The following is a 21177-nucleotide window of genomic DNA, read 5'->3' as shown; positions in this document are numbered from 1 at the left end:
CGTGCCAGCCCGTGCGTCCACCTGGGGAGTCACGCCTGGTGATTCTGGGGGCCACTGCCTCTCTCCCTTCGACCTACACGAGGCTTCCCCCCCGGGCACTCTGCCTCCGGTTCCTTGAACGTGTGTCCTGCATGGACCGTGCACTCCTGCATCCCGTGGTCCTCCCACCCTTCTTCCCCTGTCTCCTTTCCCTGCCCATTTCCACCCCTCGAACGCCAACTGGGGCATCCGGTCATCCCGGAAGAGTACTTCCGCCCAGAGTACGGGCCTGGAGGAGCCTCTCTTCCCTATTGGCTGCAGCAGGGGGCGCGGCACGCGGCGCTGACCAATCGGGCCTGGGCGAGGCCTGGGCTGAGGCGGCGCTTCCGGGATGCGCACTGCGCCTGGGCACCGGGCTGTGTCTGCCCGCCAGGGAAGGACCGGGAAGGGCCCCTCGTCTCCGGCTTGTCCTGCGCGGGCAGCTGCTCTCGTTCTGCACCCCCGTCGTGCTGCCCGCCGCCATGTGGGCCTTCCTGAGGGCCGCCCTGCGGCCCTGCGCGCGCGCCGCTGTTCCCGGGTCGCGCGCCTACCACGGGGACGCGGTGGCCCCGATGGGCACGCAGCTGGACTCGGGCTCTGCCCTCTACCAGGTAGGCTGGCAGGGCGCGCCTGCGGGCTGCGGACCACAGCTAAGGGAAGCGGCGGTCCGGACCCTGCAGCCGGGTCAACCGTGTCGGTCCACTCCAGAACTGGCCAGCCGGTCGCGTGGGCAGGTGCCTGCACTCCCCCCCGGAGACCTTCTGGACTTTGTCAAGCCCCTTGGTGAAGTCCGTAGGGACCTGGTGGGGGCAGCTTTGGGAACTAACAGGCAAAAACACTTTACTCCCGGACTGTGCATACCCAGTCTTTAAAAAGTGTACTATACTCACAGAACAATACTTGCAAGCTCCAAGAATCAAGTCACAGCTTTTTAATGATCAAAGCTGGTACATTCTTTTTCCTTTGGGAAGGATTTATTTATTTGGAAGGCAGAGTTGCAAACAAGGAGAGAGGGAGGGAACCTTCCATGTACTAGTTCACTCCCCTAACTGGTTGAAGCAGGTAGGGCTGGGCCAGTGTGAAGCCAGGAGCCAGGAGCTGCTTTTGGGTTTTCGTGGGTGCAGGGGCCCAAGCACTTGGGACATCCCCTATTGCTTTCCTAGGCTATTAGCAAGGAGCTGGATTGAAAGTGGAGCAGCCGAAGCTCAACCTGGCACCCAGATTCCCAGAATTTTTTTAAAAAAAGATTTGCCTATTCTTACTGCAAAGTCAGATATACAGAGAGGAGGAGAGATAGAGAGGAAGATCTTCCGTCTGTTGATTCACCCCCCAAGTGACAGCAACGGCCAGTGCTGCGTCAATCTGAATTCAGGAGCCAGGAACTTCCTCCGGGTCTCCCACACGGGTGCAGGGTCCCAAGGCTTTGGGCCGTTCTCGACTGCTTTCCCAGGCCACAAGCAGGGAGCTGGATGGGAAGTGGAGCTGCTGGGATTAGAACTGTTGTCCATATGAGATCCCGGCATGTGCAAGGCGAGGACTTTAGCTGCTAGGCCACGGTGCCAGGCCCAGTATTTGACAATTTGGATGAGGTTCTTTATGGAAAATTTCTCAATTCAAAATGGTCAGGTCTTTTGTCAAAGCAAAACAAAACCAGGGGCAGACACCGAGCCGGAACATTTAAGGATGCTGGTTAGGATTTCCGAGTCTGCACTGGAGTGAGTGGCTGGCTTGATTCCCAGCTCTGCCTCCCACTCCAGCTTCCTGCCAGTGTGGGCCCTGGAAGCAGCAGGTTGATGATGACTTGAGAGGCCTGGGTTGAGTTGCCGACTTCTGACTCCAGCCGGCCCAGCCAGAATAGACAAAACACATGAAGAATGAAGCCAAAGTCCTAGTCAGGGAGCCTAGGGAGGGAGGCGGGATGGCGTGCGAAGCATGGGGCCTTGACGATGGCTGCCCGCCCTTCCCATGCCATTCTGCATTTGTTTCTCATGGATGCAGAGACTTCCCACACTTATGGGGCACAAGGGACATTTCACTACATGTGTTCATGGGAGACACCAGGCGTCACATTAGAGGGTTTCTTTCAGCCCTGGCGTTAGTGTAGTAACAGAACTGAAGCATAAAGCAAGAGCCTAAGGCTGCTTTGTTCCCACTTAGCAGCCGTGTTTTAATCAGCATGTTTGCTCCCCAACAGAGGGAGCGCAGCGTGCGGGGAGCCTGGGCTTGAGGCCAGAGTAGCTCGCCTGTTCCTGAGCCGTCAGGTGCTGGCTGCAGTCCTGGCTCAGGAGAACATGGCGCCTGGTGGGGCCAGGGCAGTGGCTCAGCAGGTGAATCATCAGCTTTGCAGCTTCGGCATCCCGGGTGGGTGCTGGCTCTAGTCGCGGCTGTTCCACTTCCGATCCAGCTCCCTGCGTATGGCCTGGGAGAGCAGTGGGAGACGGCTGCAGTCCTTGAGCCGCTGCCTGCATAGGGAAGGCCCGGAAGAAGCTCCTGGCTGCGCACAGCCCCAGCTCCAGCCATTGCGGCTGTTTGAGGGGTGAGTCAGCGGATTGAAGATCTGTCTCTCCTTCTGTCTGTAAATCTGCCTTTGGCATCAGATGTGGGGACAGGTGTTCCGGAGCCCTGCTCTGGTACTTGGGTTTGTGTGTCAGGAGCCATTGTGCTCACAGGGCCTGTGTCAGGTGACGGGCACACAGGAGGCAGCCTTTAAAGGCAGGCAGTGGTTTCCCCTGTGGGGCCTCAGGCCAGCAGTTCTGAATGGCTGCCTTGCCAGTGACACTGCGAGTGGCCCTCAGGCCACCTGGTGAGGATGGGTGCAGTGGGCATGTACTGGCGGGAAGTTCTGCTTTCCTGCAAGGCCCTTCAGAGGCCCTGGGAGGTTCTGTTCTTCCTGCAGGTGGACTGGGCTCCTGTCTCGTGGACTTAAAGGTTTACTGTCAGATGGGCCAAGTTCTTGGTTTCCCTGACACACAGGCAAGTCCTGTGGCACGAAGGGGGGGTTTGCGCCACACTGAACTGAACCCCCCTTTTCCAGTACATTCTCAATTTGCTGACTTTTTTTTTCTTTTTAAAAAAGATTTACAGATAGGGCCTGTCTAGTGGCTACAGTCCTTACCATGTATGTGCTGGGTCCCTTATGGGCGCCGGTTCTAATCTCAGCTGCTCTACTTCCCATCCAGTTCCCTGCCTGTGACCTGGGAAAGCAGTTGAGGACAGTCCAAAGCCTTACGACCCTACATCTGTGTAAGAAACCTGGAAGAGGCTACTGACTCCTGGCTTCAGATTGGCTCAACTCCGGCTCTTGTGGCCACTTGGGGGGAGTGAACCAACAGCAGAAGATCTTTCTGTCTCTCCTTCCTTCTGTAAATTTGCCTTTCCAATAAAAATAAATAAGCCCTCAAAAAAAGATTTTTATATACACATTTTAAAGATGTATTTATTTTTATGAGAAAGGCAGATGTACAGAGAAAGAGGGAAGGAGAGATAGAGAAATCTTTCCATGGCCACAGGCAGGCAGGTGGATGGGAAGTGGAACAGCCAGGACACAAACTCGAGCCTGCCTGTATGTGATCTAGGCTCTTGGAGATGTAGGGTTAGCCAGTTGAGCTATTGTGCTGGGCCCAAAATTTATATATTTCTTTTAATGGCAGAGGGTCAGAGAGAAAGATATCTTCCATTTACTTGCTTACTCACATACTACCCATCATGGCTAAGGTTGGGCCAGACTGACAGCAGGATTCTAGAACAGTCTGGGTCTCCCTCGTAGGTGACCAGGATCTAAGTAGTTAAGCCATTGCTCGCTACTACCAAGAAGACACATTAGCGTGAGATGGAGGCGGGACTTGAACCCACGCACTGTCCTATGGGGTGTGCGGCTCTTCATCCAAGCATACAGCTTTCAGCAGCTCTTCATGTTTGGCAAGCATGGCGAATGTTGCCAAAGCCTACTGGGCCTTGTGTAAGGAGTGTGGCAAGCCCTGCACCCACATGGCAACACTGTGCAAGAAACACACGAATACAGCGTGGCGTTGTGATATGCACGGTGCACAGGCTAAGCCTGTTTTTCCGGAAAAGGGCAAAGCCACAAACAAGATGGTTCTGAGGTTTGAGTGTGCGGAGCCCAGCTGCAGATCTAAGGGTATTGGCTGCCAGCACTTTGAATTGGGAGGAGCCGAAAAGAGAAAGACCAGGAATCCAGTTCTAAGCTCCAAGTTTTGTTTTGAGTGCAGTAATATCTAAAAGTGATGTTCGCTTTCCAATGGAAAGCCAATGGGGGTCGGGGAAGTTCAATCCATGTTTAAGCAGGAAAGATGGTGTGGCGGGAGTACAGGGCTGGTGAGGAAATGAACGTGGATTGGCTTTGGAACGAGGGGTGAGATTGTGGGAGCGGTGCTGGAGAGGGGTGGTGGCGTTGGAGAAGGTGTGAACGGGGTGTGCTCTCCATTGGACAGAGCTGCCTGGCACAGACCTCAGCAGCAGGTGTGGCCGCATGCCACTACCCCACAGAGGTGGGACAGGTTGGTGTTTTCCTTCCTTATTTTGGTTAAAAGCTGCTTTCTCAATATTCTCTCTGCCCTCCTTCTGTTATAGGAGAACTACGAACAGATGAAGGCCCTGGTGAATCAGCTGCATGAAAGAGCACGGTACATAAAACTAGGTGAGCCCGGCATTGCTGCAGGCTACCCTCCAGACTCTTCCCCAAGAGCTGCTGCTTTTGGGGAAAACTAAAAGCACCAAGCAAGGGTGCAGACTTGTTCTATTTTTCCCATTAACTTTTTTTTTTTTTTAGATTTATTTTTATTGCAAAGTCAGATATACAGAGAGGAAGAGAGACAGAGAGGAAGATCTTCCATCCAATGATTCACTCCCCAAGTGACAGCAACGGCCAGTGCTGCGCTGATCCGAAGTCAGGAGCCAGGAGCTCTTTGGTGTCTCCCACACAGGTGCAGAGTCCCAAGGCTTTGGGCCGTCCTTGACTGCTTTCCCAGGTCACAAGCAGGGAGCTGGATGGGAAGCGGAGCTGCTGGGATTAGAACCGGTGCACATATGGGATCCTGATGAGTTCAAGGCTAGGACTTTAGCTGCTAGGCCATCGTACCAGGCCCTCCTATTAACTCTTAATGTCCTTGGGCACCAGTTCCAGGATTCCTTGAAATGCCCAATATAACAATGTTCCATTTCCTTATATTAAATGATGTAAATTTTCACATAAACTGTGCCTTCTCTGTCTGTCTTCCTCTTCTGTATATCTGTCTTTCCAATAAAAATAAACCCCTACCTCCCTCCATTGTCCCTAGACACACCCGAGGAAGGACTTAACCAGTGGTTGGGAGAAAAGCCATGTGACTTCATTCCCACTCTCTTGTAACCATGTCTTTCCCTTTTTGAGTTATTTTCATTTTGAAGAAAATTAGACTTGAGATATAATGTGCTTGGTTATCTTAAGGCAAATTTAATCATAAAAATTGCTGTGTGCCTTTGAAAATACTCCTATCTGAGGAGCCAGCATTAATCCCGTGTGAGCACTGTTTCGAACCCAGCTGCCTGCTAATGTGCCTGGGAGACAAGTGGAAGATGGTCCCAAGTGCATGGGCCTCGACTCCTGCACATGAGACCCAGGGCCAGTGCCAGGCTCCTGGCTCCTTCCTGGCTCCTCCCTGGCTCCTGGCTCCTCCCTGGCCCCTCCCTGGCTCCTCCCTGACTTCTCCCTGGCCCTGCCCTAGCTCCACCCTGGCTCCTCCCTTGCCCTGCCCTAGCTCCACCCTGACTTCTCCCTGGCCCTGCCCTGGCTCCTCCCTAGCTCCTCCCTGGCTCCTGGCCCCTCCCTGGCTCCTCCCTGGCTCCTCCCTGGCTCCTCCCTGGCTCCTCCCTGGCTCCTGGCTCCTCCCTAGCTCCTCCCTGGCTCCTCCCTTGTCCCGTCCAGCAGGACAGTCAACGGGGGTCGCAACCACCTAGGAGAGATTGGGGGACAAGAGACACGAAGAATGGACAGCAAGACAGGATGTCTGATCAAGCTGTCAGTTTATTGATTTCAACTGAGGGTTTTTATATTCTTCAGTAACTAAGGCTCAGGGAGGAAAGGAGAAACTAGGACGCAAGCCATGGTCTCCAGACCGATTGTTCTTGAGCAGCCACCATATCAACCATAGTAACCAGCATATCAACAATAGCATAGGTAATCAGTAACAAGATGTCGGCAGGTACAGCATAAATCACATTCTAAAACAGTTGCTACAAACAATTGAAGCTAAGCGTGTGATTAGTTTCATAACTTCTTTCCCAAGCATCTAGCCAGCCAGGGATTTTCCACTGGCCCATAGTTCTATATTCAAAATGGCTTCAGTGTGGCTACAGTACACGGCTCCTGACATCTCCCCCTCTTTTCTATATATCAATGAAAGCGGCGAAAAGAAAAAGGTTCCTTGAGGCAAGATAAGCACTGCCTGTCTTAGGTTCATTCTGAGGGACCCTCAACTCTTACCCGTCTCTGGGCAGCCCTGCCAGTCATCCAGGGCTCCCTGTCTTAGGTTGGCGGGGTACCAGAAAGATGCCCGTCATTGGCTAAATGCTTACCCAGGAAAAGCCATGCCTCATTATATTAGATGAGCCTCTTTGAAGACTGGAGCCGCACAGCACAATGTGGGGTGTTATCACTTGGGGAGCCTGAGCCATTGCAGCAACCGTCAAGGTTTTTAAGGCCATAACCTCGCTGCATTTCTTGAACATGCAAGCTGCCAGCTTAATGCCATTTAGAATAACTTTCCCTGACATGGGTAGAACTGGGGTCTCATTTACTTTAATTATACTGGTGGCTAATTGACTGGTGAGATTTAGGAAGGCGTTAGACCATTGTCCCCAGAGGTATTGATTGGTTTTTATCACTCTCGCCAAAATATTGTGAACTCATACTGGGGTGATACATATATGATGGTATATTGGGGAACAGCTGGCTGGTGAGATTCAAGAAGACATACTTAACAATGTACAAGTATTGTTGAAAATACTAACATTCCAGAATCACATAGTGCTAAGATGTTACATGTATACAAAACAGTTTTATCAGGAACCAGAGACTCTAACTGCCTATCATCCCATCTGACTCCTACATTTTCAAACAGAAATGAACCCCAACTGTTTTTAGGGAGAAAGGGCGTTGTCATCTGCTCTTAGCTACTTCCTGCTGAGAAGGGGGCGCCGTTGGGTAACAGCAGCTGTTGGGGGTCCATCTTGTGGTTCCTGATAGAAGGCAGAAGTCATCAGGTGTTTGGTGTACATCCTGGCACTTGAAAAGTTTCTCTGTGTTGAAATCTAAATAGCAAAACATAACATAGTTATAACTCTTCCTAGCCTAGCATATTGTGAGTTCAGTTAGCAGTTTGAATATTTGAACATCAGAACTTAGATGTAAGAGAATTGTTAGGTTTCAACTTTTGTCAGAGTGAACATTAATTTAAGACTATGGACTAGATTTGTATCTGTCTAAATTAACTTCTTTAAGTCTCAAATTTTGGAACATACCCAATAAGCTTAATGGAACACATGAAACTTCTGAGCTGCATAAAACTGGTAACCTAGATTAATCAGAAGGCACAGTAACAATGCAAGGATTAGCATACAGCATCAGGATATAAGCCCATCACAGGACAGGTAAATGCAAACTGACTTCTTAGGGCAAAAGAGTTAAATATTCAGACATAACCAAAACTGAGATGATAAATCTTTATACTAAAATACAGCAAGGTGTACTATGACTCTGAATATACAGATCCTGCATTGGAAGACAGTGTACACAGTGACTAGTGGATTTAACAAATTAGCACTCTTATGTGTGATGTCAGTGATAACCTGAGGTTCCAGACAAATGGTGTTTAGGCTGTGGAAGCCTCTTGAATCTACAACAACCCCATTAGACAAGACCACACACAAAGTGGAAGTTCTCTCCTCCATTGAGGGAAGAGCACAACCGTCCTTGATGGCTGCTTCTTTGCACTGGGGTGTGGACCACTGAGGTCCTTCAGGGAGGGACACTCTTAGCAGTAGTGTCCTGGCATTCCACACTTGATATGCTTGTTCTTTTGCTGGCTCTCCTGTCAGACCAGAATGCCTTTTGGGCTGATTCTGAGGCCACTGAGTGCTACTCAAAATTGTCAGTCTATGAGTCTGCTGTAGGAGCTGCTTCCCATGTTGGAGCATTTTAACATTCTCTGAGATCTGAGTTATCATTAAACACTTGCATACATATACCCATATATTTTCCATTTAACTTATGTGGATTTGGGTTCCCATGGCCAGTCTTCAAACTGTACCCTAGCAGTAAATGCATTTGAAATCATGTTAAACTATTGAGCTGAACAGATCTTATAGATCCTGAGAAAACAATAATGGACATGACTCTCTAAGAGCCTAATTATGCATCTATACCTTATTTTCAAAAAGGATTTAGCTTAGTAATTCTCATTCATAAACATACACATACATATCAGGTAACACACATAAAACAACAGCTTTTAAGAGCTACTTGAGAATTTTCTTAAGTATGTTAAAGTTACCAATTTTTTAGAATTATTATTATTATTATTATTAATATGCTCTTAGTATTACAATTAAACTTTAGCTTTAATGGATAAAATAGGTCTGCTGGAATCCTAGAAAACAAAGTCTCTATGTTTGGCGCTGATATGACCTGTTGGATTTTACACACTCTTGTACTTTTTAGATCTATCCTTCCCAGCAGGATTGATTCTAGTCCTGGCTCCCCACTGGCAAGGTTTCCCAGTGTCTTTTCTGCAATTCCCCCTGCCCCCTCAAATTTTTATTATTTTATTTATTTACTTATTTATTAGAAATCCCAGAACCAGAAGAGTTAAGTCTATTAATTATGCTAAGAGGCCTTAAAGTATTTGATTAAAGATTTCTCATTATAATAACCACCCATTTAGTCAGACTGATTCAAATAGCAACAGATCAAAAAAAAAATTTTTTTTTGTCAATTATAAATGATCATCCAAACATTTTAAAGTAAATACATATCAGAAAATACTCTTGAAAACACAGTTTTTTTTTAAATCATGAGAATTTAACAAAGACAATATACAGAACGCAAGGGATTACCTAACTGAAAGGCAAAATGTATATTTCCTTAGTCAATCACCTAAATGGAAATATAACCTTAAATACAGGAATTACTGTATAAAATTATCTCATAACTTTTTCAGAACTTTAACAAATTCAAAAGTTGGAATAAGAATAGAGCTTACTGAAGCTGGATAGAGAATTGACAAATTCACCAATTAAACAGAGACTACCTAAGGTTCAATGCTTCAATTTTTTTTTAACAGCTTTCAAAATTGGAGATATTTTTATCTTTAGATATTTACTAGCATTTCTGTGTATGCACACTTCAAAAACTTTTTGAACACAGGTATCAATTCTAACGTCAGCATGTATTAGGTATTAATGTTAAAAACTTAAACAATGTTGTAATAGTATCTTTAAAATTATAGCCAATTATATGTAAAGCTTATAAGATTTATTCCTCAACTTTTCTTAAGACATATTCTAAATAAAAGCATACCAACTTTTAAATACAATGCTTTAAACAATTTTTAACCATTTCTCCTAATTCATGGAAATATATTTTAGCACAAATCCACTTTAAAACCAGGAAAGAAAAGTTTCTTCAAACAACCTTCTTTTAGCTGATTTGGAATTTTTTTTTTTTTTTTTAATGAAGGCAGATAAGAATTACCACAACTGGGACAAAGTCAAAGTCCCAAATTCTTCAAAGCGCAGACTCCAGGCATGCCCCTTCCTTGTTTTATGGCTGATGGGCCTGGAGCTTTTCCTTAGCTTCTGTTTTATTGAAGTTAAAAGAGCTGAAAAAACTTCAGTTTGGCTGTTGTCTTGAGAGACTACCTTGGAATTTACTGAAGTTAGTTAATAGGTTTAGTTATTAATAAGATGAAAATAACTTACAGGAGATTTAAAACACTGTTTTTTTTTTTACAAAGAATCAGACTTCAATTCCATTGTTTTAAAGGCAAACATTCAGAAAATATACACATTATGAGCAGTTTTACTTATGTATCTTTAAAGAATTCATTGTTCTCTTGCAAGGCAAAATCTCACATACTTCCTTGTAAATAAGAACACAAGTAATTTACAATCTGAATCAATTTTATGAATAGGAAATATTTTGACCAATAAACATAAATAATCACCTAGTTTAATAGCATATATAATGCAACAAATTTAGCATAATTTTATAATATTGTGAGATTATAATCCAAATTATTTTAAATGATAAGCACATTATTCAAATTTTGTCTCAATCTTTGAGAGTTCCAGGGATCCTACTAGAACCCTCAAATTTATGAGACTATGAAGAATTTAGAAGTCTAAATGAGTTAAACCAAAAGTACCTTTAGCATTTAAATGAACATGTTAAATACTGTATGTTAGACTTAATCAATGCCAGGACAACACTGTAAGTTGAAGACCAAACAGCACGAAAATGACACAAGAACATTTCCCCAGTGGAGGTGGGGAGTCTGTTCTGGCTAGGTCCTGTTAAATTTGTTAGACCTCTCTAAAATTATTTACCAGGAGAGAAAAGGTAGGTTAGTCATGGTCCGTCCCATCTCGTCTGTCAGTCAGTCACACATGCATACAATTCAGAACAAGAACAAAAACTTAACAATTCAAGACAAAGACACAACTGGAGGAAGAGTATTAAAACAAAATTTAGTTTTTGTCCGGACAAAAATAATAGAACACCAACAATATTGACAAAACAAACATAAACACAAACACCAAACATGTCAGAACAGAGACACATAACTATTAAATCTCTTGCAATTTCCAACCTCTTTTTTGAAATACTTTAGCCTGGAGATATTTTGTAAAACAAGCACACATAATTCATCTCATGCTTTAGGTTAATTTAACAGTGGATTTGGACCACTCTATATCAGATTACTTTTGTTAAACCAAGTTACAGAACACATTTTTTTTTTGTTTTTTGTTTTTTTTATATAAACCTTAATTGACTTATATAGAACCTTCCTGGGGATGCCAGGGAAAAATCTGACCAACAAAATCGAAAAAGGTTTTGAGGTCTTTTTTAATCACCCAAATTCCTCGTGTCTTGAATAAGTCTATAAGACTGATAAAACCTTGCAAGAATAATTCTTGCTGTGATAATGCTTGTCCCATCTTACCTTCACCCCGTAAGATTTGCGCCACGAATTTCCACGAGCACGACTTCCGGCGGGTCAACCGTGAAACTGCTCACCCGGTGTTCTACTCAACACCACTTCGAGAGGCCTCTCCTTTTGCGTGGCGATCTCCCTGTCGGTGGTCTGCACACCAGCCACGTTGGGCGCCAAATTGTCCCGTCCAGCAGGACAGTCAACGGGGGTCGCAACCACCTAGGAGAGATTGGGGGACAAGAGACACGAAGAATGGACAGCAAGACAGGATGTCTGATCAAGCTGTCAATTTATTGATTTCAACTGAGGGTTTTTATATTCTTCAGTAACTAAGGCTCAGGGAGGAAAGGAGAAACTAGGACGCAAGCCATGGTCTCCAGACCGATTGTTCTTGAGCAGCCACCATATCAACCATAGTAACCAGCATATCAACAATAGCATAGGTAATCAGTAACAAGATGTCGGCAGGTACAACATAAATCACATTCTAAAACAGTTGCTACAAACAATTGAAGCTAAGCGTGTGATTAGTTTCATAACTTCTTTCCCAAGCATCTAGCCAGCCAGGGATTTTCCACTGGCCCATAGTTCTATATTCAAAATGGCTTCAGTGTGGCTACAGTACACGGCTCCTGACACTCCCTGGCCCCTCCCTGGCTCCTCCCTGACCCCGCCCTGGCTCCTGGCCCCTGGCTCCTCCCTGGCTCCTCCCTGGCTCCTCCCTGGCTCCTCCCTAGCTCTTCCCTGGCTCCTCCCTTTCCCCTCCCTGGTGCATGCTGGGCGAGGACTTTATCCACTAGGCTACTGCACCAGACCCTATGATTTATTTTGTCTGTCAATATGTGTGCCATGTTGAGAAACACTGAAGGTAATTTCTGAGTAATGATAGCAAAGAGGTGCTGTATTTGTTTTTTCTCTTTTGGTTTGTTTTCATCCATTTGGAAGGCTGGGCTCCTCTGTATCTTTACCCAGCTGCGTGCAGCAGCAGGGGCCTTGGCCAGGCTGAAGCCAGGAGCACAGAGCTGTCGCCATCCTCCCCTTGGAGGAATGCTGTAGCGGGGAGCTGGATCAGAGTTGCCAGGGCTCGGGATCTGGTGTCTCAGCTGGGAGCAGAGTTGCTGCTGCACACATGGGCAAAAGGGACACTTTGTAAGTTCCATGTAAGTGTTCAACTTTCTCAAGTGCAAGTGTAAATAGTTATGGTTACTTATGCCTTATGCTTATTATGGAAGAAACATCTAAAATTATGATTTTATCTGCCGTAAATGAATATAAGTTTCTTTCAAATTTTGCATAGCATGTAGTACAGTGGTAAATACAAATATATTCTGTAGGTACTTGACATGTGGTATTGAGGGCCCAGCTTGGTGGCCTAGCGGCTAAAGTCCTTGCCTTGGATGCACCGGGATCCCATATGGGCGCCAGTTCTAATCCCAGCAGCTCCACTTCCCATCCAGGTCCCTGCTTGTGGCCTGGGAAAGCAGTCGAGCACGGCCCAAAGCACTGGGACCCTGCACCCGTGTGGGAGACCTGGAGGAAGTTCCTGGCTCCTGGGTCTAGATAGGCACAGCTTCAGCCGTTGCGCTCACTTGGAGTAAATCATCGGACAGAAGATCTTCCTCTCTGTCTCTCCTCTCTGTATATCTGACTTTGTAATAAAAATAAATAATTTTTTAAAAAAAATGTGGTATTGAGGCAGTAATCGCTACATATAAATTGCTGATAAATATACTTTTAATTTATTACTAGTGATTTCGGAACATGCATGATATACTCCAGGATCAGGGATAGATTGATGTTTTTCAGGCTTCTTTTCAGTTTTACTATTTGCTTAATTTTATTATTTTTTAAAATTAGTTTTTTTTTTAAAAAATTTAAACTTAGCAGTTTATAGTATTCAAGCAAGCTTTTACAGAATTGTGCATTCTAGGGCAATCAAAACCGTCTGATATCTCCAACAAGATGTATAGTAACAATGGAAGAGTAGAATGGTGTTAGGCGGGTGAGAGAGAAATCCCCAGTAACTTAGCAAGTGAGGAGTAACTGAACTCTGCCTGCTCCCTGGTGAGGACTAGGAAGAGGCCGATCGGGAGCCTGAGCAGTAAGGTACAGGCTGAGCAGTTTTAGGCCTGCTGACTTCTCGAGAGATTGATTTTTATTTAGGAGGCAGAATGACAAAGAAGAGGAGACAGAGAGAGAGAGCGAGAACACTTCTCTCTCTCCAAATGGCCTCATTGGCCAGGGCTGAGTCTGGTTAAAACCAGGAAGCTGCAGCTGCACCAGGGTCTCCCACGTGGGTGGGATCCACCAGGGGCCCAAGCACCAGAGCCATCCTCGGCTGCCCACCCAGGGGCATTTGCTGAATCAGAATGGAATAGCTGGGACTTGAAGTTGTTGTAGCACAAAATGCAGGTCAGACGAGTTTTTATTCCTTTGTTCCAGAAAACTGGCAACTTGTAAGTCACATGGAAATGAGTTGTTTCTTACAGGCTATGCTGACTTTGCTAGAAGCGCCAGCCTTTCACCTCAGCGTTGTGTGTTCTTCTGGAGACCTTCTAGCCCGTCAGTGTAACGTAGTGACTCTTATTTTTAACCGTAGGAGGCAACGAGAAAGCGCGAGCCCGTCACACAGCAAGAGGAAAGCTCTTACCCAGAGACAGGATCGACACCCTTCTTGACCCAGGGTCGGTGCATGGCCGGGTGCGGGTGCTGGTGCCGAGGGTTCTCTGCTGTGTGCTGCATTGTTAGACGCTTTGTAAATGCACAAGTCTGATTCTAGCTCGTCCAAGCAGTGTCAGACTGCCTGCAGTGTTCTGGTCCGTTATTTCACCATATTTATTTATTTGAAAGGCAAAGTGACAGGGGAGGGGCGGGGGAGAGAGAGAGAGCGCTAGAGAGATCTTCCTTCCACTGGTTTACTTCTCAAGTTGGCTGTAACAGCCAGTTCTGCTCCAGGCTGAATCCAGGGACGAGGGACTCCATCTGGGTCTTCCACCTGGGTGGCAGAGGACCAAACACTTGTATAATTTTCTTCTGTTTTTGCAGGCACATTAACCAGGAGCTAACTCACAAGCAGAGTAGTTAGGACTTGAACTGCCACTGGAGTTTGGGACCCAGCCCTGGAGCGTGCCTTGTCGCTGGGCCACTTTTCCAGATCTTATACACAGCAGGTGCACTTGAAACATCACCCCACTGAAGAGTGGGGTTTTGTTGGTTTGTCTATTTTAAGTGACTTAATTCAAGCAGCACCCTGTTTTCCCTACAGGTCCCCGTTTCTGGAATTGTCCCAGTTTGCAGGTTACCAGCTGTATGGCGATGAGGAGGTGCCAGCCGGTGGGATCATCACGGGCATCGGGAGAGTGTCAGGGTGAGCACCTGCGGCTGCACCCGGGAGTGCGAGTCATGGGGTGTGTTCCCCACACGTGTCAGTGTGCAGGCTCTCTGCTCTTTCCGTCCTTTAGAACAGAGGCATCCCATAGAGCAGGCCGGCATTGGATTCCCCCAAGGAGTGTTGCAGACAACACTGGGAGAAACCCCACAGAAGGTGCTTGTTGCAGCCCAGCCCTCCTTGCTTAATCAGACTCTCCAGGGCTGGACTTGGTGTGTCGTTTTCAGGGACCCTACAGGTGACCTCCTGGGGTGAAAGCCATGTTTTCCAAGTCCCCAGGTAGCCATCGCAGCTTTTCTGCCGAAGTGCTAAGCCAGAAACGCTGCGTGGGGCCCTGCAACGTGTGACTGAATGAGCCCCAGGCTCCTGCTGTTGGAGTTCTCTCTGTGTGTGTTTCCTTGGACTCCCACAGTCCTTCCTGCCAGCTGCTGTGCCAGGCACTATGGCAGCTGCTCCCATCCACTGCCTGTGTTCATTCTGCCCAGAGCTGTGTGAGGCTGGGTGCTGTCCTAATCATCGCTGGTGCGCAGCGAGGACCGAGGCCCAAGGTCAAGGTAGCGAGACTCAGCCTTGGTCTCAGTCTCACAGAGCCTGGCCTGCCTGCTGCGCACCCTGATGCTGGCTGGTCGCGTGCTCCCTATCTGCTCACGCTCTGTGTCCTGGGCACAGGTGCGGCCATTGCCATTTACCCATGTCGCTTCTTCCTCTGCCCTTAGAGTTCTCATTGGATTCTTTGCATCACATTCTGAAAAACTCTCTCTCAGTCTTTGAAAATGGTGAACAGTAACTCAGAATGCAGTTAAATTCATCTGTCGTGGAAACGTATGATAGAGTGGGATAATTTCTCTCTTTTTAGAAAGATTTGCTTTATTTGAAAGGTAGAGTTAGAGAGAGAGAGAGAAATGGGCCATCTGCTGGTCCACTCTATAATGGCTCTTACAGCCAGGACTTGGCCAGGCTTGGCCAGGAGCTTCTTCTGGGTCTCTCACATGGGGACGTGGCCCAAGGACTGGGGCCATCCTCTGTTGTGTTCACAGGTGCATCCACCGGAAGTGGATCAGCTGCGACTCAAACTGGCACCCATATGGCATGCCAGTGGCAATTATACCAGCTTAACTCACCACAACACCAACCCCAAATCCTCTTTAATTTTTAAGATTAGTTTCTTTTTTTATTTGAAAGGCAGATTATCAAGGAAGAGACACAGATAGACATTCCCCGTCTAAATGCCTGCAATAGCGAGGGCTAGGGCCAGGCTGAAGCCAGGAGCCGGGATTCTACCCAGGTCTCCTACATGGCTGTCAGAGACCCAGCCGCTTGAGGCATCACTGCTCCCTCCGGGATGTGTGTTTGCGGGAAGCTGGAGTCTGGAGCAGAGCTGGGCCGTGAACCCTAGTACTCTATGGGACGTGAACATCCTATGTGCATCCTAACAGCTACGCCGGTTGCCCACAGCTCATCAAACACTGTTGTATGAGTCTTCATTACTTCGACTTCTGTTTGAACAAGAAGGGCAAAGTCCCGGGGCGGCTGTATGGCACGGGGGTTATGACCCCCAAACAAACACACCACCTTACCCTGGGAGCTCAGTTGCTTTTCTCTAGTTTGTTTGCAACAAGGGTGCAGTGGGTTATCCTTCAGAGACATGGGGAATGCAGAAGGAGATAATGAAAGTATCATCCATGTAAAGAAAATGGAAGTTTGTAGAGATCACGAATCTATGCGTGGTTTCCCACGAGCCGCTGGCGGGGAGGCGGGGAGAGACCCGTTCCCTGCCCTGGCTGCCTGCGTTCCCCGCCCTGCTCTCTGTCATCTGGGGTTTTGGTGAGAAGGGGCCCTGATGGAGGCTCGCTGTGTCTGTCACATGTCTTCTAGAGTTTATATCCACTGTGACTTCAGGCCTCACGGTGATGCTGCATTTTAGATTAAGCTTTTGGGTTTTTGGAACGACATCATGCCAAAATACTAGACAACTTCTGAAAAACATGCTGAATTAAGTGCTGGTACTCCTCACGGGTCTGTGTACATTTTTTGCAAATTATCTGACTTGAAAGAAACTCTTAAAGTGTCTCACCCCTAAAACTTGCATTTTTAATTTTTGGTTGTTCTTCATTAGGATCTTTTCATTCAGGGAGCTATCACGAAATGAGGCGTAGGTTTTTAATTTTTCAAGTGGGAGCTTGCAGGCTTGTTAACGGGATCATCCAGAACTGTGTAAATGAATGTGCCAAGGCATAGTGAAGGCTTGCCCTGGTGTCGTTAAGACCGGTTCCAGGCAGTGTCCTGGGGGAATGCGCTGCAAGCCGGAGCTTATGCTGAGCATCTCTGATGTGCTCCTTGCTTTGAGGAACTCACTCACGCTCTCTTTCCGGTGGAATTTCAGGGTAGAGTGCATGATCGTCGCCAACGACGCGACCGTCAAGGGAGGGACCTACTATCCAGTCACGGTGAAGAAGCACCTGCGGGCACAAGAGATCGCGCTGCAGAACAGGCTGCCCTGCATCTACCTGGGCAAGTGGCCGGCTGGGGACACGCAAGCCTGTTTAGAAGGCTGGACATGGGACGTGATCAGTGGGTAGTGAAAAAAAACCTAGGTGGTTGATTTCTGCCATAATCACAGAGGAAACTCTGGGGGAACATCCTGTGCTAATACGGCTCGGGAACGACCCCTGGGAACGCCTTGGTGGAAGTGGGGGTTTGGTTTGTCTTTGTTCCACACTGTGGAAGTTTTTTTTCCTTTCCTGTATTTTTACTCTTACCCATAATGAGTCCAAATTGTGAAAACAACAGCTACTATTCATGGATCTCTTGAGCGCCCAACACCATGGGAAAGGCAAAATTACATAATTTGAGCAAATTTAAATTTGGGATTAAGATAATTTTGTTTTCTTTTTTGGTGAATCACATCTATTGATTTGCGAATGTTAAACTGTTCCTGCTTGCCAGAGATGAATCCCAGATGGTCCGGGTGAATGATCTGCCTGATTGCTGTTGGATCCTGTTGGATTGCTGTTGGATCCTGTTGGATTGCTGTTGGATCCTGTTGGCCAGTGTTTTGTTAGAGGATCTTTGCGTCTGTGTTCATCAAGGGTATTGGTTTGTAGTTCTCTTTTTCTGTTGCATCTCTGTCTGGCTTTGGTATTAAGGTTATAGTGACTTAATGAAACGAGTTTGGAAGGATTGCTTCGGATTCCGTTGTTTGTACTAGCTTGTGGAGGATTGGGGTAAGTTCTTCTCGAAGTGTTTGGTAGAATTGAGCAGTGAAGCCATCTGGTCCAATCTGTTTGATTGGGAGGGATTTCATTACTGATTCAATCTTAGTCCTTGTTATAGGTCTGTTTAGATAAATTACCTCATGGGTCAATGTTGGTGGATTGTAATGTGTCCAAAAATTTATCCATTTCTTCTAGGTCAGCTGATTTGTTGGCTTATCGTTGCTTGTAATAGTTCCTAATAATTCTATGTATATCTGAGGTATCTGTTCTATTTCCTTTCTTGTCCCTGGTGCTTTTGATGCATATCTATCCCTCCTTTTTTTTTTGATTAGTTGTGCTAGTGGGGAGTCTATTTTGTTGATTTTTTTCAAAGGACTAGCTCTTTGAATCATTGATCTTATGTATTGTTCTTTTTGAACTTTCCTCTTAGTACTGCCTTGATGGTGTCCTGTAAGTTTTGATATGTTGTGTTGTTGCCTTCATTTGTTTTAAGCGACTTTTAAATCTCCCCCTTGCTTTCCTTTCTAACCCATGGTTCATTTAGCAGCGTATTGTTCAGTCTGCAGGTATTTGCATGTCTTCTGGGGTAATTTGACTGTTGGTCTCCATTTTTACCCCATGATGGTCTGAGAAGATGCATGGTGTAATTTCGGTTCTTTTAAATTTGCCAAGTTGGTGGGTCTCAGGACGGGGCGTCTCATGCCTGGATCCCGGACGGCCGCCATGGGCACATGGTGAGCCGTTCTCCCCGGGCCTGCTGGGTTTCGGGGGCCGCTTCCTTCGGGGTGAGTAGACCGAGTGGGGGAGGCCTCCGGGACTGGGCAGGTCCGGGGCCCACCCGCCGCCTTCATGGGGCGGTGAATGGGATTTGGGAGGGGCGCGACCTTGGGCCTGGGTTATTTAAACCTCCAGCAGCCCGCTGGCAGCTGGTGGGTCTCAGGACGGGGCGTCTCATGCCTGGATCCCGGACGGCCGCCATGGGCACATGGTGAGCCGTTCTCCCCGGGCGGCCAGTGCGCCATTGGTGCCAGGCTCCGCCTGCTGGCCGCCCGGCCCGGAAGCTCTGGGGATTTGGTTCTTTGAGTTGCTGCTTAATTAGCTCCAGGTTGAACCCATTGTGCTTCTTGGACCTGAAACAGGCAGTAACTCTTCCTTAGCAAAACTTGTAATCACTAATAATGCTGAGCACCAAATACCAGTCATGCAGAAGCTATGGCTTGGGGCTTGTCCTGCACAAGTAGCTCCAACAGCTGGCCAAAGTGTCAACTGGTAATGGAACAGAGTAGATTAGGCACGACTGAGCAAACCTTAGCCCACAAGTAAAACTAGAAACCAGGAGGGAGCAGAGGTCATGCCGAGCTAGGCTCTTGTACCTGCTGGTCTGTGGGAGCCTGGGACGCTAAGCCACAGTGTCTAAGGCAGAGTTCGGGACAGGGGAGGGGCTGTGCCAAGCTGAGTCAGAGCATCCATTGGCAGGCATGTGATCTATGGCTGGGAACAGACCCGGTTGGGGAGCAAAGGGGACAACCCTAGCTGGGCTGAGGTTCCCACCAAGAGGCGCGTGGCCTGGAAGGGGGCTGCGTTCTGATCTGGAAACAGTTGTAGTCTCCCTTGGCACGAGTGTGGACTGGGATTGAATGCACCGAACTGGGCCGGACCCCGACTCCCCCTGGTGTTCTGGAGGACCAGGGCAGATGTGGGATGGACTAGGCAGGGTCTCAAACCCCTACTGAGCCATGTGTGAGCCATACGTGGGTATGGGCAAACCATGTCTGGGCTGGAACATCCAACAGCAAGAACCAGATTGGGTTGAAGGCCAGTCAGGAAAAGCCACAGTTCCTGCTATGACAGGAGGTGGACTGAGTAGGGTTGGCTCATGGACCCACTGGTAAGCGTGAAACCTGGCATTGGGAGAGGTTCTGATGGAGGAGCCTGGGCAACTCCTCTGGCAGGGCACAGACCCAGCAGGTAAACGCAAGAAACATGATAGGAAACAGCCCAGAAAAAGCCATGGAAAACTACCCACTGGCATACAATTGGCAGACGTGGGGGCAAGACCAGGCTGAATCTGTCCACGTCATCCACTGGCAAATCCAGGCACCAGTGTGGGTCGACCCAGGTTCGGTCGCAACAAAGACTAGTGCACATTATGGAATGCCGAGGTGAGGTTGCCTGTACCGGAAGGGACCGCAGCGCCCAACCAGCCTGAGAACAAGAAAGGAAGTGGGCAGAGCTGGCAGGGGAATAAGGGAGGGTTCCTTTGCTGGACAGCTACTTCCACAGGAGAGCATGGGCTGGGATGGGGGCAGACCAGACTAGGCAGAGCTACCACACCTGTGCGCCTCATTTGGACTAGATCAGGGAAAGGCCAGGCTGGGCAGATTATTCCTACTGGTGCAAACAAAATTAAAGTGGGCGAGGTTTGTTTGGGCAGCATCAACTGGAATCTGGGAGTGGGAGAGGCCTGGGAGGGAAATAGTGGGCTCATCCCTCTTGGGTTACCACTTCCATGGGAGGACATAAAACTAAGACAGCGGCTGGGGTGGAATGGGATGTGGGACAGACTGGATTACTGCTACACTTACTGGCAAACCAGGGTAGGGGGTGGGCCTGGTTGGGGTTATTGTGGGTCGCTCCAACCTAGACTACAGCTCCTGCTGGTTTATGTGAGGGCCAAGTATGTGCTGGGCAGAACCAGGCTGGACTGCAACACCCATTGGTTCCAGTGGAAGTCGGGAGTGAAAACAGAACCAACCCAGGAATTGCAACCACCAGCTGATTGGAGCGATGGACGGTGCCAGGCCCTGTACTTGTTAGCACATACAAGAAGTTTCTTTGGAGATCTTCCTAATCTAAATGCTGGACTCAGAACCCTAACGAAGAAAAGAGAGAAGACAGAACAGGTCAACCAACCATCTCAGCTATGATGGACTATGTCAATCAGTGGATTTTTCAAAGATCTCATAGTGCTTGGAGTGGCAAGATTGACAGTGATTCATAACTGTGGCAATATCAAGACCACTTGAGCAAGAACCTCAGAGCATGCCCTATATCCGGGACCTGGGGAGGGTGGGAAATTGGGTGGGCTTTTCCCTTAAATACCCCCCTTTGAATATGAAGCTAACAATATGGAAAACATACTAGTATTATCCACTTTCCTGTAGCCCTTGAACCTTCTTACCCTAATTAACTATGTAAAGAATGTCAAAATAAAATTTATTAATAAAAAAAAAAAAAGAAAAAAAAAATTTGCCAAGTCTTGTTTTGTGGCCTATAACATGGTCAGTGCTGGAGAAAGTTCCATGTGCTGATAAAAAAATATGTATTCTCTGTAGGATCAATGGTA

General features: G+C 47.5%; 1 protein-coding gene across 2 annotated transcripts in view; it reads left to right on the top strand.

Annotated features, from left to right (window-relative positions):
• The first annotated feature begins 388 nt into the window (after positions 1-388).
• The window catches only part of MCCC2 (methylcrotonyl-CoA carboxylase subunit 2), a 53102-nt gene continuing 32313 nt past the window's right edge, over positions 389-21177 (top strand). For both annotated transcript variants that reach the window (XM_040979053.1, XM_040979051.1), the window contains exons 1-5: positions 389-629; positions 4609-4675; positions 13828-13912; positions 14494-14595; positions 17000-17127. In XM_040979053.1, coding sequence (XP_040834987.1) covers positions 501-629; positions 4609-4675; positions 13828-13912; positions 14494-14595; positions 17000-17127 — 511 coding nt within the window. In that variant the 5' untranslated portion in view covers positions 389-500. The remainder of the gene's footprint in view (positions 630-4608; positions 4676-13827; positions 13913-14493; positions 14596-16999; positions 17128-21177) is intronic.

This window comes from Ochotona curzoniae, unplaced genomic scaffold, assembly GCF_017591425.1.
Source record: "Ochotona curzoniae isolate NIBS_2020 unplaced genomic scaffold, NIBS_Ocur_1.0 contig_293, whole genome shotgun sequence".
NCBI lineage: Eukaryota > Metazoa > Chordata > Mammalia > Lagomorpha > Ochotonidae > Ochotona > Ochotona curzoniae.
This window is presented reverse-complemented; position numbering and strand designations above follow the sequence as displayed.